The sequence below is a fragment of the Oncorhynchus tshawytscha genome, linkage group LG16 (genome assembly GCF_018296145.1).
Source record: "Oncorhynchus tshawytscha isolate Ot180627B linkage group LG16, Otsh_v2.0, whole genome shotgun sequence".
Lineage (NCBI taxonomy): Eukaryota > Metazoa > Chordata > Actinopteri > Salmoniformes > Salmonidae > Oncorhynchus > Oncorhynchus tshawytscha.
Window position 1 is genome coordinate 73,403,496 of NC_056444.1, and position 24,261 is coordinate 73,427,756.

The window sequence follows — 24,261 nt, forward strand, 5'->3', positions numbered from 1 at the left end:
GTGACCCCTTATTTCATTCAGTTTTGTAACAGTGGTTTGAAACAAGATGCTTTTTGAGGAAAGCCTAGAACATAACTTTTTGATCAAGGTCAACATTCAGTCATTTTATATAAAAATAAATGACATCAATTTAGATCCGGTCAGTTTCCTATTCATCACACAACTATTTGCACTGATACTGTGAGTCCAATAGAAGCCACTAGATGTCAATGAATTTACATGGAATTCTGATATTGGGAATCTACAGTGTGTATGTTGAAATATCAGCACACAAATCACTAATCAATCATAAGGAGATTTATGGGAAAGTTACAGAAGAAATTACAACAACATCTCAATATAGCAAATAATTATTGAATAATATGCAATGTACAAATGAGCTCAAGCTTTACACAAAAGGCACTGTGAATGGAAAACATTTTGGACAATGCATAGAATCAGCGATACAGTTGTACGTTTCCAATTTTTTTTTAAATATTTACAGCAACTTAGAAAATAAAAGTACAATTTCATCACAAAATAGACACATTTATAAACAAACAAACTGATACAACAGATGGAATTTGCATGTCAAGATACAGTGTCTATCAACCCAAAAGTTGGTGTCATTCTGTAAAATAAATTCACGAAAATGTAAGTAACAACACTTATTCAGTCAACTAAGTCAGGTCACGAATCCAGGAGAAACACTAAGACCTAAGATGAGTCAAGAAAGGCAACAAATGTCTCTGGTCAGGTGTCGTCTAGTCTAGTCATATGATACTACAGTTGGTCAATCAGTAAACAAGACGTGTTGTGTTACAGTAGTTCACTTCCATATTCTAAACAGTAGCTCTATCAGTCTGTTTCTGCTCACTTGCCAACTCCTTATGGAGACGTCATGCTAAATGTTTGGCTTGACAATGACCATGTAGTAGAGAAAAACACAAACAGACCTGGGACGAGCCTAGCTAATTAGGGTTTATTGACCTATTCTACTCCTCATGAGGTCACCCTATGACAGGTGATCAAATGGAAGAGAGTAGAGGTCTTAGTGCAGACTGACCTTGTCCAGTCATGTCAGGGCTTTATCCCCCAACTCAGTCCCAGTTTATTACCCAGAAGACCATTTCACTTCCCCTGTCTATCCTAAGATGTATAGGTTACACCTGCTGGATCCAGACGTGATAGAGAGAGGCTCTGTTCCAATATCCATACTTGTATACCACTTAGAAGGAAGCAATGTAATGGGCATGTATTCAGCAATCTATTTGGCAAGTAGTGTACCAGTATGGACATTGAGACACAGAATACGTGTTGCTCCCATGTCTCAGTATGGGAGTGTCAGTGCATGATGGGGGGTAGGAGAGGGCTCTAGATCTCTACAATAACTTACAGTAAGTAGTAAAGTGGAGATCTCCTGGGAAAATGCCCTATGCGGAACATATTGAGGTGGAGAGCCACGGTGGACGCCCTAGGTTCTCAAGGGGGACTAGAGGGTTGAATCGAAATGCAAGTCTAGCCCCAAATGGCAGGGCTCTTGTATGAGCGTGAAGGGCCTGTGTAGGGTACAGCTGCATAGGGGCCTGAAGCTGAGTAGGGTACAGCTGCATAGGGGCCTGAAGCTGAGTAGGGTACAGCTGCATAGGGGCCTGAAGCTGAGTAGGGGCAGTTGTAGTGACAGGCACAGGACTGGATCATCATGACTGCCCGGTGTAAGAGCCTGCCTGTGGGGCACCGGAATGCCACGGTGGCCGTGCTGGTCTGGTACGGGGAGCAGCAGCGGGCGTCAGTACACTGGCCACAGTACCAGGGCCGGTAGACTCGTGTGCTGTAGCAGCCCTGGTGCACCAGTCTCACTGGCACCACTGACCTGTAGCTCGGCTTGCAGCGCCGGCCCGACTGAGAAAACACACACAGATCACCAATGTTAGCCTACTAGATGAGCTCATGGCTGCTGAGAATAGAGGTTCATGTATGTTTTATTAAATTAGGAATGAACTCAAATGCATTTACTGAAGATACATGATTTTTTGTACAATGTTGTACACATAGCACATGCGTTTCCAACACAAGCATACTCCAGACCATACAGTATGGCCATTTAATAAAGGACTGCACACTTTACATTAGAGTCGAGGTGACAGGAGCACACATTTTAGCACATATATGAGGCATATGCATGGCATGGGTCCTGTTGATCTGATCTAATATCTCTGTTGACATAACCTAATACCCCCATTGACATAACCTAATAGCCCTGTTGCCATGACCCAATATCCCTGTTGACATAAGACAGAACCTAATATCCCTGTTGCCATGACCTAATATCCCTGTTGCCATGACCTAAAATCCCTGTTGCCATGACCTAAAATCCCTGTTGCCATAACCTAATATCCCTGTTGCCATAACCTAATATCCCTGTTGACATAACCTAACATCCCTGTTGACATAACCTAATATGCCTGTTGCCATAACCTAATATCCCTGTTGCCATAATCTAATATCCCTGTTGCCATAATCTAATATCCCTGTTGCCATAACCTAATATCCCTGTTGCCATAATCTAATATCCCTCTTGACGTAACCTAATATCCCTGTTGACATAATCTAATGTTCCTTTTGACATAATCTAATGATCCTGTTGACATAACCTAATATCCCTGTTGACATACCTAATATCTCTGTTGACATAACCTAATATCCCTGTTGACATAACCTAATATCCCTGTTGATATAACCTATGACATGTGAGGTAGGCCGGTTGGGGAGTGGGTTACGAGAGTTTATAGAGGCAGGTATGGGCTCACCATGGGGCTTCTGCGTGGCTGGAGTGCCTGACAGGGCCAGACCTTACAAAGACGGCTCTGCATCTCGAGCCGGCAGGCCGGGTTCTTGTTGGAAACCCGAGTGGAGACCCCAGCGTCACAAGTCCGGGAGCAGACACTCCACTCTGTACTCTGGTCTATACAGTTAAAGGCTGGGTTTGGCTGGGGACCAGACATGCCTGGCCACAACCTGTCTGATCTGGAGGCTGGAGAGAGGAGGCCAGGAGAGAAATGAGACTGAATGGTGAATTTCCTCAAGAATACTTGATTGCTTGCTTCAGCTGTCTTAAAAAGAAGAAGACGTATGGGGAATAACAGCAGTGCACTTCGAGCACAAACAGGACAATGAGGAATGAGTGACTTGTCACGACATCCAGCTGTTAACAACTCAATCAGAGCCAAAAAACTAATCTGACATGAATTCCCAGGTTTAAAAATTTTTATCAGTGTGTTTCAGATGTCATAATGTCTCTTAAATGACTCAATTGGCCTCAAATTGGACAGGAACTTTTTGTCTTTTTGTATCACAGAAAAGCAGTGTTATCGACGGAGATCACTCCCTAACTCTGGTTGAATCTGTGAGTCATAATAATGGTCCGCTGTGACCAGAACCATATCGGTTTTGGTCAAAAATAGTGCACTACATAGGGAATAGGGTGCCCTATGGGATGCATATGGGAAACATGGTCCACTGTAAGAGGACTTGCTATTTTAACAATAATGTGAATCTTCATCTGGCCAGACTTTTCCATTGAAATGCTGTGGTTATATTTGGACATTGTGTCTTTTCATTTGGCCAAATTCACCCCAATTAAATGCTAAACATCCATCAATAAAAGACCTCAGACAGTGAATGTCAGTGACAGCTCAAATCAAATGTTATTTGTCACATGCGCTGAATACAACAGGTGTTATCTTACAGCGAAATGGTTACTTACAAGCCCTTAACCAACAATGCAGTTTTAAGAAGAAAAAAATATAAATAAAAAAATATATATAATTTTAAAAATGATTAAAGAGCAGCAGCAAAATAACAGTAGCAAGTCTGTATAGAGTACAGGGGGTACCAGTACAGAGTCAATGTGCGGGGGCATAGGTTAGTCCAGGTAATTGAGGTAATATGTACATGTAGGTAGAGTTAAATTGACATGCATAGATAATAAACAGAGAGTAACAGCATTATAAGAGAGAGGGGAGGGGGGACAATGCAAATCGTCTGGGTAGCCATTTGATTAGCTGTTTGGGAGTCTTATGGTTTGGGGGTAGAAGCTGTTAAGAAGCCTTTTGGACCTAGACTTGGCGCTCCGGTACCACTTGCCATGCGGAAGCAGAGAGTGTGGGGTGTCTGGAGTTTTGACATTTTTAGGGCCTTTCACTGACAGGAATCTTTACCCCAGTGATGTACTGGGCCGTACGCACTAAGTGCCTTGCGGTCGGAGACCGAGCAGTTGCCATACCAGGCAGTGATGCGAGCAGTCAGGATGCTCTCGATGGTGCAGCTGTAGAACTTTTTGAGGATCTGAGGACTCATGCCAAATCGTTTCAGTCTCCTGAGGGGGAATAGGCTTTGATGTGCCCTCTTCACGACTGTCTTGGTGTGTATGGACCATGATAGTTTGTTGGTGATTACACCAAGGAACTTGAAGTTCTCAACCTGCTCCACTGCAGCCTCGTTGATGAGAATGGAGTCGTGCTCGGTCCTCCTTTTCCTGTAGTCCACAATCATCTCCTTTGTCTTGATCACGTTGAGTGAAAGTTTGTTATCCTGGCACCACATAGCCAGGTCTCTGACCTCCTCCCTATAGGCTGTCTCATCGTTGTCAGTGATCAGCCCTATCACTGTTGTGTCATTGGCAAACTTAATGATGGCGTTGGAGTCGTGCCTGGCCATGCAGTTAGGAGTGAACAGGGAGTGCAGGAGGGGACTGAGCACGCACACCTGAGGGGCCCCCGTGTTGAGGATGAGCATAGCAGATGTGTTGTTACCTACCCTTACCACTTGGGGGTGGCCCGTCAGGAAGTACAGGATTCAGTTGCAGAGGGAGGTGTTTAGTCCAAGGGTCCATAGCCTTGCGATGAGCTTTGAGGGCACTATTGTGTTGAACCCTGAGCTGTAGTCAATGAATAGCATTCTCACATAGGTGTTCCTTTTGTCCAGGTGGGAAAGGGCAGTGTGGAGTGCAATAGAGATTGCATCATCTGTGGATCTGTTGGGGCGGTATGCAAATTGGACTGGGTCTAGGGTTTCTGGGATAATGGTGTTGATGTGAGCCATGACCAGCCTTTCAAAGCACTTCATGACTATGGACGTGACTTCTACAGGTCGGTAGTCATTTAGGCAGGTTACAGTACCGTAGTGTTCTTGGGCACAGGGACTATGGTGGTCTGCTTGAAACATGTTGGTATTACAGACTCAGTCAGCGACAGGTTGAACATTTCAGGGAAGACACTTGCCAGTTGGTCTGCGCATGCTTGGTAATCACATCCTGGTAATCCGTCTGGCCTTGTGAATGTTGACCTGTTTAAAGGTCTTACTAACATTGGCTACGGAGAGCGTGATCACACAGTCATCCAGAACAGCTGATGCTCTCATGCATGCTTCGGTGTTGCTTGCCTCGAAGCGAGCATAGAAGTAATTTAGCTTGTCTGGTAGGCTTGTGTCACAGGTCAGCTCGAGGCTGTGCTTCCCTTTGTAGTCTGTAATAGTTTGCAAGCCCTGCCACATCCAACGAGCGTCGGAGCTGGTGTAGTACGATTCTATCTTAGTCCTGTATTGACGCTTTGCCTGTTTGATGGTTCGTCAGAGGGCATAGCGGGATTTCTTACAAGCTTCCGGGTTAGAGTCCCGCTCCTTGAAAGCAGCATCTCTACCCTTTAGCTCTGTGTGGATGTTGCCTGTAATCTATGGCTTCTGGTTGGGGTATGTACGTACAGTCATTGTGGGGACGACGTCATCGATGCACTTGTGGGATGTTAATATTGTCCTACAGCTTGATCAACAAAATAACATCTGTCATTGTGGTATCCAATTGTGTGAACAATTCCTTATATATGTCAAGTAGCTTGCCTAAAATCAGAAAATAACGTTTGAAATCCACAGTGACTTTTAAATATGGTCCAGTTTAAAGATGTAGCAGAAACCTGCGTCAGAACGGAGGATGACAAGCCTGGTGCCAGATCTGTTTGTATTGTATTGCCAATGACAACCACCATAGTAGTGGACTATACAGCACAAACAGATCTTGGACCAGACTTGTGTATGACTGTTATCGAAGCTTGATGTTACCTGTGATGGCATCCTGAAGGATGGTATTGTCCGTGTTCTCACACACCCACTCCTTGCAACACTTCCCAGGCAGCTGTACCCGCTGGGGGTATGGGCAGTCTGGGCTGGGCAGACGGATGTCCTCAGGGCACAGGGGCACACAGGTCACACCTCCCCCCAGGCAGCGGCACTGGGTGGCACAGGAGGGCTGGAACACCTGGCCATCCAGGTAAGAAACCCCATTCATCTCACAGCCCAACTCCTCCTGACCTGGACGGGTATGAACAGAACAGAGCTGGGTTCAAATTCCATTTGAAATCTATCAAATAGTTTGAGCGTTTGTTCTAGCCTGCCTGGAGTCCAGATGGGCAGAGTTTGTATTTTTGGGACTATTCTATTGCTCCATCAAACCAGGCAAGCTCAATCAAGCATTGATAAAGTATTTGAACCCCAGTATGATGTGGGAACAGGACAGAGAGATTATCTTAGGCTCCTTACCCTGGACTGGCATCCCCACCCTAATCCTAACCCGTACCCTGGAACATGGCCTCTGCTCTGGTCTGAAGGAAATACAATTAGGAAAGGAAAACCTCAAACAGAGAGAGAGAGAGAGAGAGAGAGAGAGAGAGAGAGAGAGAGAGAGAGAGAGAGAGAGAGAGAGAGCGCTTATGAAAGAGTGAGGTAAGGACTCAAGAGGCTCATGTCTACTGCCAAGCCTGTGGGTTGTTATGTGATGTTATGGGAAACCAGGCTGTGGCCCAAATGGCACCCTATTCCCTATTAAGTGCACTGCTCTGGTCAAAAGTTGTGCACCATGTAGGGAATAGGGTGTCATTTGGGACACAACTCAGGCCTGGGGAGACTGAAAAGTCTGTTTTGCAATCCGTGTGTGTTGTCTCTGCAATCTATCATTCTCAATGGGAAGTGTGTCAACACCACCACTGAAAATAGAGGTTGAGGTGTTTTGAAATACAGGCAAACTAAAGCCCCTCCGCTTTCCGGCTGGCTAGCTGGCTGAGTATATGCCCTAAACAGAGTGTATGTTTGTCCCTCTCTTACATACAGACAGTCTAACAGAGTGCAGCCCTCTCCCTTTATTTGCTAATTGTCATGGGCAGAGGTTGGTTGTTTAGTGTCAGAAAAGAGTTGTCTGTTTGTCCCACCCACACAGACTGCAAAGCCAAACCACACCTGGTCTAAACTGACTCTGAATCTTTCAGGCCTGGGTTTGGCTTGAGCAGAGGCTGCTTGTTTACTGTTAGGAAGGGTGGCACTATTGCGTTTGTTTATGACTGAAAGTCAATAAACAATTGGTACTCACTGGAACACTCTCCAGGGTTGCCGGAGAAGCTAGTGCTGTAGTCACACTGCAGTCCTCGCTGGCTGTCACACAAGTACAGATCACTGCAGGCCTCACCCTGCTGCCGGGCACACACCTGGCAGCACTGGCAGCCGTCCAGGACCAGAGGGACTCCAGCTGGGCACAGGGGCACGGGGCTGGGGCAATGGCATGGTCCCGGGCATAGCTGACACCACACCTGGAGTAACACGGGGGCAAATGTTAGAGGTTAGAGCAGGTAGAGATTAGAGCAAGAGGAGTAGGAGGTCAATTGTTGTTCAGTTGTTGTTGTCGTCATAGTCGTCATCATTATCTCCGTCATCATCGTCATCATAATCATCTTCATCATTATTATCACCATCTCAAGTATCAACAATATTTTCATTGTCGCCATCCTCATAATCGTCATCAACATCATCACAGTTAAAACAATGCTGCAGTTATGTTCTGAAATAAAACATCCTTTTTTTGACCAAATGTAAGTTTGGTCAAAAAATGTGTATTTAGTAGAAGTAATTTGTCTACTATGTCCAACACTGTCTAGTCAAAGTACACTATCTAGTACACTATGTCCAACACTGTCTAGTCAAAATACTCCTGTTTTCAATTACAGGCAGATAATGGAGCCAACCCACAGCAGGCAATCTTTGGACATACTGGCCTCAATGTCATCCCCCCTGGACTCTTCCATTGTTTTAAACATAATTTGTCATCTCAAACTATTCTCTATGCAACTATACAAATTAACATCTAACATTCACAATATTCTTAATACATCAATATTGATCATTATTATTCATGATGATCAAAGTGTACAATTTTTTATTTTTTTTGCCCATTTCTAGATAACAAAAAAAAAAAAAAAAATCGGAATATGCAGGGTACAATACTGGTACATCATGCAATGAACAGCTTATTGTACAAATATTACAAATTGGCTATAGAGAAAGTTACAAATATTACAAATTGGATCTAGAGTAATTTACAAATATTATAAAATTGGCTCTAGAGTAATTTACAAATATTATAAATTGGCTACAGAGAAAGGTACAAATATTACAGAGTAATTATTACAGAGTAACAACACAAACATAAAAACAAACAATCAGTTCTATCGAAACAGATTTTGTTTAATCTTCAAACATAGCCACCTGGAATCTTGTGATAGATCTTTCCATGGAATGAATGGATACAATCAATGGAATGTAGTCACATTGATCTCCACAGACAGTCCACATCCTGAGAAACAGGTGTAAGATACAGGTACAGTTCACCTCCCTATACACACAACGAGAAAAGCAGAAAACCCATGCGGCCTCACCTGCAGTGCACCCATACAGAGCAGTAATGCCAAGGCTATCACATTGTCACTGAGTTGTCTTGAAATTTCCATTGAAACGACTGTAGGTTGATTGGACTGCTCTGTTGTGTCTGTCTGTCTAACCTGTAAGTGATGAAGTTCTTGGTAGTGGTGCTAGCTAGCTACCAGTGCTGCTTGCTGTTGGCTAACTACTCATTCCTTTGCATGGCTGTCATTTATAAAGTCTCAGCTGTGATGTCACAGAGCTGACCGCCGTGTAAACAGTCACTGGAGCGAGATCAGAAATGTTTCACATTCCTCCTACTCCCTGTCATCCATTTACACTTCCAGCCCTTTCTCCCCTCCCTCCCTCCCTCCCTCCCTCCCTCCCTCCCTCCCTCCCTCCCTCCCTCCCTCCCTCCCTCCCTCCCTCCCTCCCTCCCTCCCTCCCTCCCTCCCTCCCTCCCTCCCTCCCTCCCTCCCTCCCTCCCTCCCTCCCTCTCAGTCTGTTGGTGTGCTGCTAAGTTTACACAGCTTAACACAAGTTGAAGGGAGAAAAATACATTATCCTCCTGGATGTCTACTGGATGTCAAATAGCCTCTAAAACTTATTTGCGGTGTAAAGTTTCCTGCAGGGGTACTCAAGTACTATTTGAGAAGGTCCGGTCACACATATTTCCTAGGTGGCAAAGGCCCGGATTGATATTGTAATTTATTGAAGTAGTAACAGACCACCACCTCGCAACCCATGCGACCCCAAACTGTTCACACCCTTCTTGTAGGCGGAAATAACATTTTGAAGTTTCAAAGCCAATTTTGCAAAATTCTACACATTTTGCATCAGAAAGAGATTTTTTTGTTGTTGTTTTAAAGCTAATTTCCTGCAATTCTACAAATGTTTCCATGTCTTATGTGTGTTTATCTAACCGCGGTACAGACACCAAGTCTATAGTATGGCGAGAACAGCTCAAATAAGCAAAGAGAAAAGAAAAGAGGTCCGCGAGTTGAGTACTGTAAAATAGACCACTATGAATTAGCACATTTTCATCTTCCTTATGTTTTGTGATAGTGGTTTCGCTTTTCCTTTCCATAACATATCAAATCAAATCAAATGTATTTATATAGCCCTTCGTACATCAGCTGATATCTCAAAGTGCTGTACAGAAACCTAGCCTAAAACCCCAAACAGCAAGCAATGCAGTTGTAGAAGCACGGTGGCTAGGAAAAACTCCCTAGAAAGGCGAAAACCTAGGAAGAAACCTAGAGAGGAACCAGGCTATGTGGGGTGGCCAGTCCTCTTCTGGCTGTGCCGGGTGGAGATTATAACAGAACATGGCCAAGATGTTCAAATGTTCATAAATGACGAGCATGGTCGAATAATAATAAGGCAGAACAGTTGAAACTGGAGCAGCAGCACGGTCAGGTGGACTGGGGACAGCAAGGAGTCATCATGTCAGGTAGTCCTGGGGCATGGTCCTAGGGCTCAGGTCCTCAGAGAGAGAGAAAGAAAGAGAGAAGGAGAGAATTAGAGAACGCACACTTAAATTCACACAGGACACCGAATAGGACAGGAGAAGTACTCCAGATATAACAAACTGACCCTAGCCCCCCGACACATAAACTACTGCAGCATAAATACTGGAGGCTGAGACAGGAGGGGTCAGGAGACACTGTGGCCCCATCCGAGGACACCCCCGGACAGGGCCAAACAGAAAGATACATATATATATATGTGTTTAGGAAAGGAAAAGCGAAAACACAATCTTAAAACATAAGGAAGATGAAAATGTGCTAATTCATAGTGTATATATTCTTCCTTATGTTTTGAGATTGTGGTTTCGCTTTTCCTTTCGCTTTTCCTTTCCTAAACATATATATATATATACAGTACCAGTCAAAAGTTTGGCAACACCTACTCATTCAAAGGTTTTTCTTTATTTTTTCTATTTTCTACATTGTAGAATAATAGTGAAGACATCAAAACTATAACATAACACATATGGAATCATGTAGTAACCAAAAAAAGTGTTAAAAAAGTATAATCAGTTGTGTTGTGACAAGGTAGGGGTGGTACACAGAAGATCGCCCTATTTGGTAAAAGACCAAGTCTATAGTATGGCGAGAACAGCTCAAATAAGCAAAGAGAAACGACAGTCCATCATTAATTTAAGACATGAAGGTCAGTCAATCCGGAAAATATCAAGAACTTTCAAAGTTTCTTCAAGTGCAGACACAAAAACCATCAAGCGCTATGATAAAACTGGCTCTCATGAGGATTACCACAGGAAAGGAAGAACTACCGTTACCTCTGCTGCGGAGAATAAATTCATTAGAGTTAACTGCACCTCAGATTGCAGCCCAAATAAATGCTTCGCAAAGTTCAAGTAACAGACACATCTCAACATCAATTGTTCGGAGGAGACTGTGTGAATCAGACCTTTGTGGTCAAATAGCGGCAAAGAAACCACTACTAAAAGACAACAATAAGAAGAAGTGACTTGCTTGGGCCAAGAAACACGAACAATGGACATTAGACCGGTGGAAATCTGTCCTTTGGTCTGATGAGTCCAAATGTAAGATATTTGTTTCCAACCACAATGTATTTGTGAGATTCTATGTAGGTGAACAGATGATCTCCGCATGTGTGGTTCCCACCGTGAAGCATGGAGGAGGGTGTGTGATGGTGTGGGGGTGCTTTGCTAGTGACACTGTCTGTGATTTATTTAGAATTCAAGGCACACTTAACCAGCATGGCTACCACAGCATTCTGCAGCAATATGCCATCCCATCTTATTGAACAAGACAATGACCCAACACACCTCCAAGCTGTGTAAGGGCTATTTAACCAAGAAGGAGAGTGATGGAGTGCTGCATCAGATGACCTGGCCTCCACAATCACCCGACCTCAACCTAATTGAGATGGTTTGGGGTGAGTTGGACCGAAGAGTGAAGGAAAAGACAGCCAACAAGTACTCAGCATATGTGGGAACTCCTTCAAGATTGTTGGAAAAGCATTCCAGGTGAAGGTGGTTGAGAGAATGCCAGGAGCGTGCAAAGCTGTCGTTAAGGCGAAGGGTGGCTATTTTGAAGAATCAAACAATTAACTATTTTTTGGTTACTACATGATTCCATGTGTTATTTCATAGTTTTGATGTCTTCCCTATTATTCTACAATGTAGAAAATAGTAAAAATAACAAAAACCCCTTAAATGAATAGGTGTGTCCAAACGTTTGATTCATACTGTATATATCAACAGCTGTTTATAGTGACAGCCTAGAAAATAACATTAAAACAGGTAGTTGTTAATTATTTCTTAATTTCAAAACTTTAGATGCAACCGAAACAAATTCATTGATATCTAAGTCACCTCTTATAATGCCAACCTCATCTGTCCTGTGATTGCCATGGTGCTGGAGCAATATGGCTGACATGGGTCTGAACTTGAAAGGCCATGACTAGTCCCATTGTGAAAGAGACAGAGAGGTTCTACTCCGGAGGAACCATGAGGAAACAAATCTGTGTCTGAAATGACACCCTGTTCACTATATAGTGCATTACTTTTGACCAAACCCATAGTAGGGCTATATAGAGTGCCATTTGGGATGCTGATATTCTGTAGTGAAGAGTAGCACTGCCCAGCAACCACAGCAAAGCAGCAGAGAATGCTAACATCTAGTCTAAATAAGAGGCTGTTACTATAACGGTCAACATAACAGTATGACTGGAGAGATAGAAATATCTTCTTGGGGTAAGTGAAGAATTCTGCAAAAGTCTGGGCCATTCACTTAATGTATTAATTAAATAGGCCTACCATAACCGTTACATACCATTGAAACATTTTTGGTTAAGAAATGGATCTAATAAAGAACAATACATGGAGTATTACTTGGGCATCATTATGCTGTTTAAATGCCTTGGTCCAACATTCCATTCAATTATGAGAATTCTTGATAACAGTTCACGTGGAGAAAGGCTAGGACAGGGGAGTGAAGGGATAACAGTTCACATGGAGAAAGGCTAGGACAGGGGAGTGAAGGGATAACAGTTCACATGGAGAAAGGCTAGGACAGGGGAGTGAAGGGATAACAGTTCACATGGAGAAAGGCTAGGACAGGGGAGTGAAGGGATAACAGTTCACATGGAGAAAGGCTAGGACAGGGGAGTGAAGGGATAACAGTTCACATGGAGAAAGGCTAGGACAGGGGAGTGAAGGGATAACAGTTCACATGGAGAAAGGCTAGGACAGGGGAGTGAAGGGATAACAGTTCACATGGAGAAAAGCTAGGACAGGGGAGTGAAGGGATAACAGTTCACATAGAGAAAGGCTAGGACAGGGGAGTGAAGGGATAACAGTTCACATAGAGAAAGGCTAGGACAGGGGAGTGAAGGGATAACAGTTCACATGGAGAAAGGCTAGGACAGGGGAGTGAAGGGATAACAGTTCACATGGAGAAAGGCTAGGACAGGGGAGTGAAGGGATAACAGTTCACATGGAGAAAGGCTAGGACAGGGGAGTGAAGGGATAAGAGTTCACATGGAGAAAGGCTAGGACAGGGGAGTGAAGGGATAACAGTTCACATAGAGAAAGGCTAGGACAGGGGAGTGAAGGGATAACAGTTCACATGGAGAGAAAGGCTAGGACAGGGGAGTGAAGGGATAACAGTTCACATGGAGAAAGGCTAGGACAGGGGAGTGAAGGGATAACAGTTCACATGGAGAAAGGCTAGGACAGGGGAGTGAAGGGATAACAGTTCACATGGAGAAAGGCTAGGACAGGGGAGTGAAGGGATAACAGTTCACATGGAGAAAGGCTAGGACAGGGGAGTGAAGGGATAACAGTTCACATGAGAAAGGCTAGGACAGGGGAGTGAAGGGATAACAGTTCACATGGAGAAAGGCTAGGACAGGGGAGTGAAGGGATAACAGTTCACATGGAGAAAGGCTAGGACAGGGGAGTGAAGGGATAACAGTTCACATGGAGAAAGGCTAGGACAGGGGAGTGAAGGGATAACAGTTCACATGGAGAAAGGCTAGGACAGGGGAGTGAAGGGATAACAGTTCACATAGAGAAAGGCTAGGACAGGGGAGTGAAGGGATAAGAGTTCACATGGAGAGGACAGGGGAGCAGTACATGGAGAAAGGCAGGACAGGGAGTGAAGGGATAACAGTTCACATGGAGAAAGGCTAGGACAGGGGAGTGAAGGGATAACAGTTCACATAGAGAAAGGCTAGGACAGGGGAGTGAAGGGATAACAGTTCACATAGAGAAAGGCTAGGACAGGGGAGTGAAGGGATAACAGTTCACATAGAGAAAGGCTAGGACAGGGGAGTGAAGGGATAACAGTTCACATGGAGAAAGGCTAGGACAGGGGAGTGAAGGGATAACAGTTCACATAGAGAAAGGCTAGGACAGGGGAGTGAAGGGATAACAGTTCACATGGAGAAAGGCTAGGACAGGGGAGTGAAGGGATAACAGTTCACATAGAGAAAGGCTAGGACAGGGGAGTGAAGGGATAACAGTTCACATGGAGAAAGGCTAGGACAGGGGAGTGAAGGGATAACAGTTCACAGAGAAAGGCTAGGACAGGGGAGTGAAGGGATAACAGTTCACATGGAGAAAGGCTAGGACAGGGGAGTGAAGGGATAACAGTTCACATGGAGAAAGGCTAGGACAGGGGAGTGAAGGGATGACAGTTCACATGGAGAAAGAAGGCTATAGGACAGGGGAGTGAAGGGATAACAGTTCACATGGAGAAAGAAGGCTATAGGACAGGGGAGTGAAGGGATAACAGTTCACATGGAGAAAGAAGGCTATAGGACAGGGGAGTGAAGGGATAAGAAAAGACAGATTGTTTGAAAATAGAATGAGACAGATTAAATGATGCATGTCCAACACAGGTGGGAGTCATGTGGTTAGCCAGTTACAGCAGACCAAAAGTGAACTCCAGTTTGGACTAAACTTTGTTTTCAACACCTTTTTATTTTATTTTCACACTGTCCAAGAAAGACAGGATTTGCAATGCCCCCAAACTAATAGGCAAGGCGATAGCCCTGCTGTAACCCACAGTGTACACGGGACATTTGGAGGAGACATTGACTGCGTCTCAAATGGCACGCTTTTCTATATTTAGTGCACTACGTTCGACCAGAGCGCAATGGTCCCTGGTCAAATGTAGTGCACTTCATAGGGAATAAGGTCCCATTTAGGACGCATTTCACAGTGTACATTGGACATTTGGAGGAGACCTTGCTTCAGTGCAGAAGACAATGGGCCTACAGTAAGCTGAGGCAATATTGTTTTGTTATGCAATAGAGTATGCATACTTCATATCATGCTTGTTCAAACATACAGGTAGAGCAAAGATATTACAAAGATCAAGTTCAAGTTTATTATAAATATAAATGTAATGTCATTATTTGTCCTACTGAAAGCATTAATTAAAGTAAAAAGAAAAAATGATTGCTTTATTTATCCAAAGGAGCAAAACAATCAATGACAAACAGAGCATCAGATCATCAATTATGTTTTGGAAGAAATCCAGCCTGAATCGCTCTCTGAATTTCAATGTACACTACCGTTCAAAAGTTTGGGGTCACTAATAAATGTCCTTGTTTTACATAAAAACATACATGAAATTAGTTTCAAAATTAATAGCAAATATAGTCAAGACTTTGACAAGGTTATAAATAGTGATTTGTAATTCAAATAATAATTGTGTCCTTCAAATTTCCTCCATTCGCAGCAATTACAGCTTTGCAGACCTTTGGCATTGTAGTTGTCAATTTTTTGAGGTAATCTGAAGAGATTTCTATGTTTCCTGAAGCACCTCCCACAAATTGGATTGGTTTGATGGGCACTTCTTACGTACCATACGGTCAAGCTGCTCCCACAACAGTCAATAAGGTTGACTGGCCACTCCATTATTGACAGAACACCAGCTGATTGCTTCTTCCCTAAATAGTTTTAGCATAGTTTGGAGCTGTGCTTTGGGTCATTGTCCTGTTGTAGGAGGAAATTGGCTACAATTAAGCACCGTCCACAGGGTATGGCATGGCGTGGCTATCAAAATGGAGTGACAGTCTTTCTTCTTCAAGATCCCTTTTACCCTGTACAAATATCCTACTTTACCACCACCAAAGTACCCCCAGAACATCACATTGCCTCCACCATGCTTGACAGATGACATCAAGCACTCTTCCAGCATCTTTTATTTTTTTTTGCGTCTCAAGAATGTTCTTCATTGTGATCCAAACACCTCAAACTTAGATTTGTCTGTCCATAACACTTTTTTACAATCTTCCTCTGTCCAGTGTCTGTGTTCTTTTGCCCAGCTTAATCTTTTCTTTTTATTGGCCAGCTTTTTCTTTGTAACTCTGCCTAGAAGGCCAGCATCCCGGAGTCGCCTCTTCAAAGTTGACGTTGCGACTGGTGTTTTGCAGGTACTATTTAATGAAGGTGCCAGTTGAGGACTTGTGAGGCGTCTGTTTCTCAAACTAGACACTCTAATGTACTTGTCCTCTTGCTCAGTTGTGCACTGGGGCCTCCCACTCCTCTTTCTATTCTGGTTAGAGGCATTTTGCTCTGTTCTGTGAAGGGAGTAGTACACAGCATCTTGGCAATTGCTCACATGGAATAGCCTTCATTTCTCAGAACAAGAATAGACTGACGAGTTTCAGAAGAAAGTACTTTGTTTCTGGCTATTTTGAGCCTGTAATCGAACCTACAAATGCTGATGCTCCAAGTACTCAGCTGGTCTAAAGGAGGCCCGTTTTATTGCTGCTTTAATCAGAACAACAGTCTTACTGTAACTGATGGGAGATGGCACAGTTGGAGAAGTCTCTCAGGGCTAAATACAATGACCCCATTCAGTTTGAAAGGGATACTGTTTAGCTATGCAATGGTATGTGCAGGAACTCTATTTGATTCAAACATACATGGACTGTAGGGAAAAGCCATGAAAATATTATGGTTCCTATTAATGTAGAAAAGAAAGCAATGATCAAAGTGTTGAGAACTAAAAGGAAATGGAGCCTACTATACCAAATCTGTTACTATGGAGCAAGAATGGCTAACATTCTGTATGTTAAAGGAAAATGTCTATCCAACATTAATAAAAATCTAAAAGTGGCTTCAAATATTAAATAATGGTCCAACATAACAACACTGTAACTTACAAAGTTGACATTTTGTCTGTCCCCACAATGAAAAAGAGTGTTGTGGGAAGCCACATAATTTCATCTATCAACTCACCTCTCCTATTTCTCTCCTCAGCTAACCGAGAGATTTCAGGTCTGCCAGTTTTATGGTTAATGGGTTTGGGTCAGGGGCGTCATGCACCCTAAAAATCTGAGGGGGCACAAATGATGTGAAGTTACCTGGGGTGGGGGGAGTCCGGACAGGGTCAATCTAGAGACATAATCAAATGATTATATAAATATAAATATTTTACATAAATATGTGTAAACAAAAAAAAGCATACCTCTTGAACTATCTTTATCCTCCTGGCTGGTATTACTTTTTTAAAGAAACAAAACATCCCTCTCTGCATCTCTGCTAAAATCTGGGTAAAAGATTGAAAGGAATGTGAGTATTATTCAGTACATTCAGTTATTGTTTGCTTTTCTAAAATGTATCAACCTAGCCAGAAGGCATGCCAACTAAGATAGTTAGACGAAATTGTTAAGTGACTAGTAGTATAAACTTACATTGCAGGACAAATCTGAGGTGGCACCCTATGGGCACGATGCTGCTAGTTTGGGTGACACTCAGTGTGCTCTGGGTGATCTGAATGTGACTGAAAGTCAACAAGCTGTGGCCAGCAACAGTCACAAATAATACACCCACCTTCTCCCCCTGGGGCAGTATCTGACACACACGCACACACCATGTAATTGGTGTCTGAGGTTTTGGCACAGGGGCGCCTCTAAACCAACAGCGTCAGGCGTCCGAGCAGTGCCATAATAAAACTGTCAAGACTGCCAGATCTTATTGTATCTTCCAAACGAGGAAGATGCATCACCTCTGACAGCTCAGAGGTGTGTGTGTGTGTGTGTGTGTGTGTGTGTGTGTGTGTGTGTGTGTGTGTGTGTGTGTGTGTGTGTGTGTGTGTGTGTGTGTGTGTGTGTGTGTGTGTGTGTGTGTGTGTGTGTGTGTGTGTGTGTTAATATGAGTTTAGAAATAGCTGGAGTGATCCAACTTCGCAAGTTAGGTTTGTAAAATAAATGGTTTAGCTACAGTATGTGTCCAAAATCCAAAGATAGATTGGTGTTGTGATTTACATTGACTCATTATTCCAGTAAAACTCATGGCAGAGATGATGCCTAACATCGCAGTCTCACTGCCAACTTCTAAACTCAAATTAAAACTCACAGGCTGAATATAGAGCCATAGCTCTTCCACAATCCTCACTCAGTCTGTAAGAATAAAGCACAATGAATGATGTAAAAGATGTTTTTCTCCTAAGGTTTACAGTAAATTCATCCAACATCAACATTGAAACAATGTGTTCTTTCTTAACTGAGAAGTATCAGCTCTGAAACATTACCAAATGATTAAGGCTGAATCACTGTCGACTAAGACAGTGTAATATACAGTGCATTCAGAACGTATTCAGACCTCTTGACTTTTTCCACATTACAACCTCCTTCTAAAATTGATTAAATACTTTTTTCCCTCATCAATCTGCACACAATAACACCAAAAAGACAAAGCAAAAACAGTTTTGTATAAATTTTAGCAAAACAAATAAAGAAATATCACATGTACATTCAGATCCTTAACTCAGTACTTTGTTGGAGCACCATTGGCAACGATTACAGCCTCGAGTCGTCTTGTGTATGACGCTAAAGCTTGGCACACCTCAAGGACATTCAGAGACTTGTCCCGTAGACACTCATGCGTTGTCTTGGCTGTGTGCTTAGGGTTGTTGTCCTGTTGGAAGGTGAACCTTAGCCCCATTCTGAGGTCCTGAGGACTCTGGACCAGGTTTTCATCAATGATCTCGATGTACTTTGCTCCGTTCATCTTTCCCTCAATCCTGACTAGTCTCCCAGTCCCTGATGCTGAAAACATCCCCACAGCATGATGCTGCCACCACCATGCTTCACCGTAGGGTTGGTGCCAGCTTTCATCCAGACGTGATGCTTGGCATTCAGGCTAAAGAGTTACATTTTGGTTCCAACAGACCAGAGGATCTTGATTCTCATGGTCTGATAGTCCTTTAGGTACCTGTCGGCTGTCATGTCCCTTTTACTGAGGAGTGGCTTCCGTCTGGCCACTTCACCATAAAGGCCTGATTGGTGGAGTGCTGTAGAGATGGTTGTACTTCCGGAAGGTTCTCCCATCTCCACAGAGGAACACTGGAGCTTTGTCAGAGTGACCATGGGGTTCTTGGTCGCCTCTCTGACCAAGGCCCTTCTCCCCCGATTGCTCAGTTTGGCCGGGAGGCCAGCTCTAGGAAGAGTCTTGTTGGTTCCAAACTTCTTCCATTTAAGAATGATGGAGACAACTGTGTTCTTGGTGACCTTCAATTCTGCAGACATTTTTTGGTACCCTTCCCCAGATCTGTGCCTCGACACAATCCTGTCTCAGAGGTCTACGGACAATTCCTTTGACCTCATAGTTTGGTTTTTGCTCTGACATGCACTGTCAACTCTGGGACCTTATATAGACAGGTGTGTGCCTTTCCAAATCATGTCCAATCAGTTGAATTTACCACAGGCAGACTCCAATCAAGTTGTAAAAACATCCCAAGGATGATCAATGGAAATAGGATGCACCTGATCTCAATTTCGAGTCTCATAGTAAAGGGGCTGAATACATGTAAATAAGGGATAATCTGTTTATTTGTAATACATTTTCAAACATTTCTAAAAAACTGTTTTCGCTTTGTCATTATAGTGTATTGTGTGTAGATTGATGATATATTTATTTATATATTAGAATAAGGCTGTAACGTAACAAAATGTGAAAGAAGTCAAGGGGTCTGAATGTTTTCCGAATGCACTGTACATGATTACTACAATGCATTGCATGAAGCCTCTCTTCATGTTCCACCAAGCTAAAAGGTTTGCTAAGTAGACACCAGCAGGAAAGGTGGCGGTCAAAGACTGCACATGGTTTCAACTGCATGGTTAGGAAACCTGGGATGAAGAGGATGAGGAGGTCGCAGGTGAATAGTTTGGATAATGTAATGCTCACCAGCCAGACAGAGACACTATTTTAGGTTCTTGATGTACTGTACTTTACAGGTGTGTCCATGAAAATATTTGCATGCACAAGGATTTGCGTGCTGACCTCTTGAAACCCGTAAGAAAATGCTACAGGTGCATATTTGGAACATCATGCGAAAGTATATTGTCTGAAATTGGGAGAGTACTGTCAGAAAACACAAATAAATACTTTTCAATTAACTAATATATTAAAGCAAAAATGTTCTCAGTCCTTTCATGTTCAACAAGATGCTTTGTCTATCTTTAATCCCAGCTGTGGTCCAGATGTGCTTTGACAGTTCAACTATGTAGACACAGAGAGCTCTCCAACTCTCCAACATGGAGGGATAGTCTCCGGCAGCCAAGATGTTTTGCTATTGGAGGAAATGGCACCTAGATTCCAGGCATTCCAGGTGGATGTGTGAAAATCTCATAGGGCTGTCAGAGACACTCCGGAACAACCAAACACTCCGATAAGGACAGTGTCCTGACCAGAAGGTCACCTGATGACGTCAGTAGGGTGAGGCACTACACTCTCTCCCAGGCTTTGTCCCAAATGGCATCCTATTCCCTATTTTGGTCCTGGTCAAAAGTAGTGCATTTCATAGGGAACGGGATGCCACTTGGGACACAGATCCTGTCTGTCTGTCTGTCTGCTAAATAGGAAACTTTGGTGGACTACCGGGACACACCCACCCACCTTGACAGCTGCAGTGACAGGATTATTAGCTAGGAAGGAAGGAAGGAAGACAACACTGTCTGAGTAGCAACATGGGTGTAAATATTAGTTTTATGGCTTGTTAATGACAATCTGTGTACACTATGACTTTACTGGTAATATTCTGTTAGCCATGGCAGAGTAAGGTTGGCCTTGAGATTTGATTGATAAATTCAGGGAATGTCAGTACGTGAAATTAAATTTGTTTTCCTGTATAGACCGGATTCAAAATGGAATACACCTTCAACCCTGTTCTGATAATCCAGCATGGTCTTTCTTGGGTACCAGGATGGCGCAACCTCAACCTGGACCATTTATGTTACACAGTGCATACAGAAACAGGTTTGGTAGAACTTCAGTCTCTTTCAAAAATGGACAAACAACATGTATGGCAACCCAGTGGCAACAGTGAGTAGACGTTCAGAGGGACCAAAAATCTTCCAATATGTTGTATCAAACTCAAAAAATAAAAACAACTACAGAATACTTAATACTTAATCACTTAATGTGCCTGTCATTGGGCTATATCTTCTATAGTCGGACCATTCCAGCTCTAGTGAAGGAGGAGGAATGTTTTTTGTTGTTGTTGATGACATTATGAATTAACCGCAGCAACCTGGTCTCAGAGCATTTCGTATTATTTGGTATGTAAATCCGGGTGTCACGGCTGTCGTAAGAATGGGACCAAGGCGCAGCGGATATTGAGTTCCACATATTTATTCCAAAGAAACTTAAGCAAAAAACAACGGAACGTGACTACGTGGTGCACATGCACAAACACAAAATAATATCCCACAAGCACAGGTGGGAAAAATATCTACTTAAATATGATCCCCAATTAGAGACAACAAATACCAGCTGCCTCTAATTGGGAATCATACAAAACACAAACATAGAAAACATAAACTAGAACACAACATTGAAATATTAAACCAGAATACCCCCTAGTCACGCCCTGACCTCCTACACCATAGAGAAACAAGGGCTCTCTATGGTCAGGACGTGACACCGGGACACTCCATTTCGTGTGATATGTTACGTTTCGTATGGAATGTATTCATTTGTAGATGTCCATCACCCAGAACACCTACTCATTCAAGGGTTTTTCTTTATTTTTACTATTTTCTACATTGTAGAATAATAGTGAAGACATCAAAACTATGAAATAACACATATGGAATCATGTTGTCACCAAAAAAGTGATTCTTCCAATAGCCACCCTTTGCCTTGATGACAGCTTTGCACACTCCTGGCATCCTCTCAACCAGCTTCATGAGCTAGTCTCCTGGAATGCATTTCAACCACCAACTTACTACCCTGAGACAAGGCTGAGTATAGCCCACGAAGATCTCCCCCACGGGACGAACCCGAGGGGTGTGCCACACCCGGACAGGAAGATCACATCAGTGCCAAACGGGCTTCAACAAAGTACTGAGTAAAGGGCCTGAATACTTAAGTAAATGTGATATTTTATTATATATAATTAGCAAACACTTCTAAAAAAACATTTTTTCTTTGTCATTATAGGGTATTATGTGTAGATTGATGAGGGGAAAAAACTATTTAATCCATTTTAGAATAAGGCTGTAAAGCAACAAATTGTGGAAAAAGTCAAGGGGTCTGAATACTTTCCGAAGACACTGTATATTTTATCACGTTCATCACACTAACCGGTGATCTGAAGTTTAATTACAACAATGTTTCACAGTCATTAGCTAACAGAAAGCGAGCTGCAACAAAAAAACAGTGCCACCAACCAGATGATGATCATTTGTAAGCAAAGTTTAAAATAAGTTTAAAAGTGAATCTTATAAAGGGTGATGCTAACAAATTAGCAACAACATCCACCTTGAAGTTGTTAAGAGCTGCTGCTGCTGCTGCTGCCATCGCCGTTGTCACCTTAATACAACACAAGCTAGTCAACTTTACTAGCGTTAGCATGGGAAAACTACTGCTCGCACCACTGATTATTTGCTGTTGCATGTATGTAGTGCATGTAGTGACATGTTTAGGCCTTCCCTTTTTTTTTATGGTTCCACCCATTGTAAGCAACTGCTCTAATACAGTTGAATGGCATTATCCTTCTGTCCAGCTTCTGAAGGTCTAGCTAAAGGCTGGCTGAGTTAGCTAGATTTTTGTACCCAAAGACTACCAAAAAAAAATCCTGACTGCATATTTCTTTTAATCTTCAGTACTGAAGCGATGAAATCAGAAGATCATAAAAAATATTATAAAGATTAAATAGAAATTAAAACGAAGGCCTCTGAAGGCCTCTCAAGGCCTTCACTATTCCCCACTGCGGCATCCCAACTTGTCAAGTCAAGTTTGCTCTTCTTTGCTCATTGAGTTCATTTGGTCAGCCAGGATTCACAAAGGTAGCTGTTTATGGAAAAATAATTGCAGCAACAACATACTGTAAAAATAGCCATGTGCAATGCATCCAGACACACCTATAACAACAACACATCCATTTCTAGTCACGTTACTAAAAATAACTTGACAACAAATAAATATGGTACAAGGACTGACTTCATCTATGAGACCACTTCCTTACATGTCGTGAGCCGTGTCAATATTTTTAGTTGAGATTGTGCCCTTTACTTCAGGGGTGGTTATATACTGTACTGCATACAGCATATTGAGCATGTCTAACACACTGTGAATCACTGAGAAACACTGAACTCAACTGGGATTTAGCCTTTTTACAATGCAAACCACTGATCAAATGAATGAATAATGTGTTGACAGATGTGAACACTAACAGAAGCGGGTTGCTGTGAAAACATCTGATGACAGCTTGTGTGGGACACAATACACATGGAATATTATGGGAATGTTTAAACCAACAATGTTACTGTGAGAGAAGCTCAGCTCGGAACATGTGTGATTGATCACACCTCTTTTGTTTCCGAGGCCCCAGGCAGAAATAATCTAGCACTAGATACACCCAGCAAACCAAAATTGGTTCTGTGAAGGTTCCCAGAGCATTCATTAAGTCGTGGCACATGTTCTCATAACACAAAAATTGTCCAGTTATGGTGATGATTATAGAATTATCTTTTATTGTTCTTACTTTGAAAACACTTGATATGACCCCCCCTGGCTTATTTTTCATGATCTGAAAAGCAAATATTATCCTAGATCAGCTGTCATAGTCTTGGATACTTGTAAATGTGGGCCCAGAAGTATGCAGCATATAAAGAGGATGGGTGGAGTGATGGTGAATAACCCAGTTAACACTATTTCCCTGGGTTAGTTAAGGCTAAAAGGGAAGCATGGAATTCCTAAGTGACCATACTGCCATGGCTATATACTGAAAAAATACAGTGCAGATGAGCTTCTGTGGTGGCGCAGATCAAATCAAATCAAATTTATTTATATAGCCCTTCGTACATCAGCTGATATCTCAAAGTGCTGTACAGAAACCCAGCCTAAAACCCCAAACACTAAGCAATGCAGGTGTAGAAGCACGGTGGCTAGGAAAAACTCCCTAGAAAGGCCAAAACCTAGGAAGAAACCTAGAGAGGAACCAGGCTATGTGGGGTGGCCAGTCCTCTTCTGGCTGTGCCGGGTGGAGATTATAACAGAACATGGCCAAGATGTTCAAATGTTCATAAATG

General features: G+C 42.8%; 1 protein-coding gene across 1 annotated transcript; it reads right to left on the bottom strand.

The window, feature by feature from the left end:
• Positions 1 to 282: 282 nt before the first annotated feature.
• On the bottom strand, positions 283 to 8,936 carry LOC112216316 (CCN family member 2). Its single transcript, XM_024376220.1, has 5 exons — positions 8,733 to 8,936; positions 7,394 to 7,610; positions 6,094 to 6,342; positions 2,790 to 3,013; positions 283 to 1,881 (listed from the first exon to the last, which is right to left on the bottom strand). Exons 1-5 carry the CDS (start codon positions 8,802 to 8,804, stop codon positions 1,498 to 1,500), a joined length of 1,146 nt encoding a protein of 381 aa, XP_024231988.1. The 5' UTR covers positions 8,805 to 8,936; the 3' UTR covers positions 283 to 1,497.
• Positions 8,937 to 24,261: the final 15,325 nt, after the last annotated feature.